This window comes from Crocodylus porosus, unplaced genomic scaffold, assembly GCF_001723895.1.
Source record: "Crocodylus porosus isolate Cpor-Errol unplaced genomic scaffold, CroPor_comp1, whole genome shotgun sequence".
NCBI lineage: Eukaryota > Metazoa > Chordata > Crocodylia > Crocodylidae > Crocodylus > Crocodylus porosus.
In genome coordinates this window covers 27,279,661-27,285,799 of record NW_017728911.1, presented here as the reverse complement: position 1 = coordinate 27,285,799, position 6,139 = coordinate 27,279,661, and the positions used below count along the sequence as shown (strand labels likewise).

Sequence of the window (6,139 nt, the reverse complement as noted above, 5' to 3'; positions counted from 1 at the left end):
AGACTGCGGGACCTGAACCTGTTCAGCCTTCACAAGCGAAGGCTGAGGGGGGACCTGGTGACTGTCTATAAACTCACTAGGGGGGACCAGAAGGATTTGGGAGAGACCTTGTTTCCCCAGTGCCCCCTGGCATAACAAGAAATAACGGCCACAAGTTGTTGGAGAGGAGGTTCAGATTAGACATCCGTAAGAACTACTTCACAGTCAGGGCGGCTAGGATCTGGAACCAACTCCCAAGGGAAATGGTGCTGGCTCCTACCCTGGGGGTCTTTAAGAGAGGCTTGGTGCCTACCTGGCTGGAGTCATTCGAGACCAGTTTTTCTCCCGCCCAGGCAGGGGGGTCGGACTTGAAGATCTACAAAGTCCCTCCGACCTGACTTCTATGATTCTATGAAATGAGGTAACTGGAGGGATTCAGCTGCAAGTCAGGGGCGGTTTTATCTGAGAACTGGTTCTTCTCCTGTAACCAGAAACCAAAGTTTCAGGTTTGATAAAAAACTGAGATCCCTGAAAAGGTGGAAAAATGGTTCCCCATGAACTTAGACAACATTAAGGTTTAGTAAGTTCTTAAAAAGAACTTGGTGCTTTCATAGAGCATTGCTCTTCTGGGGGTGATAATACAGCACTTATCACACAACCAACATGTCTCTTTAACAAGGTTGCATTTACCTGTTGGCTACCATGGGCGAGCTTCTTCGGTTGTTGTGTCTGGGACACCAATCCACAGACCACTAGGACAGACACGCCCAGATGATGGTGAGTCCCTTGAAGTGTGCTTTTCTTCTCCAGGAACAGCACCCATATTCAAGTATATATTGTGGCCTTGTCTACCTTTGTCGCTTTGCTTTTTCCTTCCTAATGTGCTTTTCTTTGTCTGAACCACAGCTAAACCTCCAGTGTTTGATGCTTGCAAACGTTTGGACCTTGAGTTAGAAATGGTAGGATGCATTTATTTTATTTTAGTACTCATTCCCTCCCCTCACCTTCCTTTAATAGAGAACAAACACTCAGCTTGTTTTAGGAGAGTGATTCTCAATGAGGGGCCCATGCCTTGAAATTGTTTCAAGGGTGCTCTGGGCTGCCACACAATATTAGCACTGTAAGTTGTGCAAAGGTGAGTCACAAGATAAACCCAGAGATTTCAAATGGAAATCCATAGCGTCAAAAACTCTGACCTGGTTCAGTCTGTTTGAATTCTTTGCAATGAGAAAAGTACTCTATTAATTTTCTGCAGTCAAAAACTAAGTGAAGAGCTCTAGTGTTTGACAAGGGGTGCCTTGAGTCTAAGGAAGGGTGCCTTGAATCTAAACGTTTTGAGAACCACTGTCTTAACAGCTATCAGAGCAACATGGATACAATCTGTGCTCAATCTATCCAGCTGAGCAGGCCAGATGAGTGGCACAGGTCTGGTCTGTGGCCTTGATTTACTTGCAGAAGTATGATCCAGCCATGGAGTGGCCCCCACACACTGGTCTGACTCCACATGCCTGGATCTGGCTGCATGCCAGTGCAGTCTAGCGTGGCCGGCCACATCATCTGGTTTGCAGATTTGGCAGCAGGGGAGTGGCAATGAATGTTGTCGCTGCTCCCCCACTACCACATTCCAGACCCATCGGGGAAGCCTGCAGGCCACATCTGGTCTGCAGGTCGGGGGTTGGGCATTGCTCGTCTGTACTATTCCCAAGATGCCTCCTTCAAATCAGTATATCACCTGCTCTAGAGTTTATTCCAAAGGGGAGATCTTCCCTGCCTAAGGGTTACAGGAGAAAGAAAGCAATTCTAGCTTTTAGGGTGCAGACAGAAATGACAATTTTTGCCTGATCTGGCCACAGAAAGCAATCTATAGCCATGACCAAACACAAGTGCATAGCTTCAGACAGCTTCAAAAATGGCCAATCGAGTAAAAAACTGACTCCTCATTGCATGAGGTATCAGATGAAGATGCTTCTGTAACTTGTGTCTGCAGAGCTCCCAGCCTGTTGCTGTTTTCAGACTGGGAGGGGGGGAAGGGAACAGGGGGTGTTCGGTCTGGGGGTTATTTTTCAGCCCCCCGGGTGGTGGGACGGGTGTGTTGGAGTATATGGGGGGCTTCAGTTCACTCACCCCACCCTTCAGCACCAGCTGGGGAGCCCCAAGAATGAGCTCCCTCCACTGCCTTTCCCCCTCCCATTTTGAAAACAGGGAGCACTGGCACTAGCCGAGGTGGCCATTGCTACGGGAACCTGGCTGCAGGCTCCCAGCCCACGGCTTGATTTTCCTCCTTCCTGGGACAAACGGTGAACTTCTGTTTGGTCTGGGGTACTGCTGTAACTCAGAAGGCTTTACAGAAAATGTTCTGAGTGACAGCTGGGAGCTGCACTAGACTAAGGTCATTCTGGTGCAATGGGTTTGTAAAATAGGGGCCATTGTATTGGGTCTGGCTGTGAGGAGGATTTTATTAAGACTTTTGTCCAAAGTACATCCAGAGCTTCATTTTCTCTCAGCCTAAGGCTTTTCCCACAGCTGGAGCTGATAACACAATAGCACGTAAGCAGAAATGTTGGAGCCTGAGCAGGCCTCAGAGTGCATTGCATCAGGCTCTGGTACAGGAACAGCCCCCCTCTGTCCAAGAAGACTTGATCACATTGTTAATGCACCAGCTTCTGCTCTGCACTGTGGCAGCCGTAGTTTAAATAAGAGTTCAATCAGAGTTCTGGGAATGAACTGGAATTGTTTGTATGTCTGCAGGGTCGAGGAGAGGCAGGATTGCATTTGCTGCCATCCTTAACCTTATGGGCAGCCCTCTTCTGGTGTTTTTAACCAAAAAGTACACATGCAAAGGACAAAGCTTTGGAAAGGCTCGTGTTCCCAGATACAACCACCCCATGTTTACTCACCATAATGCTGCAGCCTGAATCCTTTAATAGACACCAAGGATGATGCTGTGACAGTGCGACCTGGCTGGCTGTGCATTCTCCTTAGTCAAAGAACAAGCGAAAACTAAGAGCTAGTGTTTTTCAAGGGGCACCTCAAATCTAAGGCAGCTTTCCTTGAGTCTAAAAAGGTAGAGAAGCACTGTTTTAGAAGAAGCAGATGCTTTGCAATAGGGTGTACAAGTGAGCACATTATGTCTATACTGCAGTATTTCTATACTATTGGTGATGTTGGAATGATGTTGTGGCTGTGACGGTCCAGTAAGTATACAAGAGGCTAGGATTTTTTGGGGTGATATCTTGTATTGGACCAACTGCATGGATGGGATAAAGTTAGGCAAACTTTCAAATGCAAGATGTTCTTCATCCAATCTGAGGGAAGCATACACAGCAGTGGTTAAGGGCAGTGGGTAGAGCTGTGAAATCAGACAGACAAGAAAATCCCAGGGGTAGCAGGCAAACAATTAAATGAAGAAAAGATTTGATTACTGCAAAATCAAGACCTGTCAAAAAGCAAGGAGGGTCATTATCATCTGCAGTGTGAAGGAAGAGTTTCAGGAATCAGGTAGATTACAGGGATTTCAGGAATCAAGTAGATTACAATGTGCTATGAAATCAATATCAGTGTTCAGTCTTTGGTTCCAGGTATGCAGCCAACTTACGAATTTTTGTTCCCAAATTTGCCTTTTAAAGGTGTTTTGTAGATTTCTCTTGAGCACGAGGATCGTGAGATCAGAAAAGGAGTGGTTGTTCTGTGAAAAACGCTCTATTGCTATTTGTGTGCGTTTGTCCCTTCCATATTTTTCTGTGAGAGTTCATTCTGGTGCATAGTTGCTGTTTAGTTTCACCCACATAACTATCATGAGGTCATTTGGGGCATTAGATCAACTATATCACATTTTGGGAAAGGCATATGTGGGATGGATTCTGATGGGCTCATTGTGGAGGGGGTATCCAGGTTGTAGCCATATTGGCCTAGAGGAAAAGGCAATCAGGACTCAAAGTAGAGATTATATTTTTTATTAGATCTTTTATTGTGGAGGGGGGGCCATTGATAGTTTGTACCAGTGGTGATTTATTACAGATTAAGCATCTGTTGTTAAGATAAGGCTGTGTTGCGTTTGGTGTCTGTTGAGCAAGAATTTGCTTCTGATGATCAGTTAGGCAAAGCTAAGGGGTTGTTTAAAAGGCAGGAGCGGAGAGGCGGGGGATATTTTTCTTAAGGTTTGATTTTTGCTGAGTAGAGGCTGTAACTGTCTGATGATTCCTCTAATGAGCCCACGTGTGGGGTAGTAGGTGAGTACCGGGTGTGTGCGATCACGGGGCGGGGGGTTTCTTTTTGTACTGTGGCAGGGGACTGCAGGGTATTTGGGTAGCTCTTTCTCTGTAATAGTATTAGCAGTATGTACTCTGTATTTGTAGTCTGAATGATTATGCTGGTTACTCAGCCAAAAAATACTGGGAACATGAAATCAATAAGAAAACATTTACTGAAAGTGAACTAACAATTTTAATACTGCAGGCACAGCACATCAGAGGCATAAAACTGTTGTATAAATGCTGAGTACTGGCTTAATTTCTTTGCAGTGGGAGTTTTACCTTTGGCTTCATCAGAAGCAGGCTTAAGCTAATGGGAAGCAATTTTTTTTTAAAAGAACCATATCCACACTTAGCAGAGCCCGTGTTTGAGATCTCTGGCAGGCGGCTGTCACGAGTGCGCAGAAGATCTGGAAGTTGGAAAAAGGGACAGCACATCCCCACCTCATGGTCTAGCTTACTTCATTGCTTTTCTTTCTTTCTTCTTAGCTCTGACTGGCTCCAGCCAAGTTAGGTGTCCCATTGTCAGGATCCCCTGGTTGGTTACTTAAAAATTACCTTGCCCATTGTGACAGGAGCCAGAAAAAAGTTTGTCGCTTACTTGGAAAATACGTGCGTCCTCGGAGTTAACTGGAATCCTCTGCTTCTCGGTGCATTGTTCCTAAATCAGTGACTGATTCTTATCAGCTTAACTACTATGCGTGTGGTTCAGCCCCATCCACTCAGGGGCTAGGGAGGAGAACCGTAGTCTTCGTGCTAATTTCATTCAGAAATGTCCATTAAATTTAGGAAGGAAAACAAACAACATTGCACCTGACCCTACATGTCTTGCCTGCACTCATCCTCCATGTGGCTTCTTGCACTGGGTGGGCATGTGTCTTCTTAGTAAAGTCTTTATTGTCAAAACTCCACTTGGTTGAAATGTTTCGTTTCAATTTCAGGCATTCTTCGTAGGCCCAGGGAACAAGCTGGGGGAGCCTATTCCAATCGCCACGGCTGACGACCACATTTTTGGAGTGGTCCTTATGAATGACTGGAGTGGTAATCAGCATTGTTCTCTGTGGAAATGTGTTTCGTTGTTGTACGCTTTTGAGACTATTCACAGATGTTGTATTTGTTTTAAATAAGGGAAATATGGTTATTCAGGACCCTAATTGTCTTTGACGAGTAGGAATGGGAAGGAGTCTGCAATATAGGAGCACTGTTCAGATCCAGTTCAGGTCACTAGGATTACAAGTTGCTTCTGTGAAATGTATTACCGTTGATATATGTTTTTTGCTGGACAGGGACATGCCATAAGCCACCGTAGCTGGCAGTATCAGGAGTGGGTATGTCTAGATGGTGAAACTGAGTTAGCAATTGCACTAGTCTAGATTCAGGATAATACCTTTTATCTCCATGTAACTACTCAGTGTTAACCCTAGATAGGAGGTGCAAACTAGTGTCTGCACTAGGGAAAAAGTAATGGTGAGGTTGAAGTTAACTAACTCACTCTGATTTAACCTTGGCCCCTCCTATCCCTTCCTAATCTGGACCTATCCAGAGGATTTAAACTACCCGCACAGGTCATTATGTCCTCAGGGGAGGGCTGAGATATATTGGCCAATACAGCTGTACAAAGCTTCGGGTGCTGACTGGGTTCGGAGGAGATTTGGCCCAATTTGGTAGCCGAATCTCCGAATCTGAATCTAATCAGGGGACCAATTAAAAGGTCCGAGTTGATTCAAAGCTCTCCAAATGGATTTGGCAAAGACTCGGAGAGCTTTGATTCGGGCAGTCCCCACCCACTGCAGCAGGGACCTGGGCCTGGACTCCAAGCTGGTAAGTAGGCGGTGTGTGGTGGGGGAGGCTGGAGGAGCAGGGATGGGACCCTGCCAGGCCCCATCCCCTGCCTGCTCGCCCCAACCCCC

At 46.0% G+C, this 6,139-nt stretch overlaps 1 protein-coding gene across 1 annotated transcript in view; it reads left to right on the top strand.

The window, feature by feature from the left end:
• The window catches only part of FAH (fumarylacetoacetate hydrolase), a 35,570-nt gene that overhangs the window by 11,732 nt on the left and 17,699 nt on the right, over positions 1–6,139 (top strand). Inside the window, exons 6-8 of the mRNA XM_019533708.1 lie at positions 659–756; positions 886–938; positions 5,171–5,270. Coding sequence (XP_019389253.1) covers positions 659–756; positions 886–938; positions 5,171–5,270 — 251 coding nt within the window. The remainder of the gene's footprint in view (positions 1–658; positions 757–885; positions 939–5,170; positions 5,271–6,139) is intronic.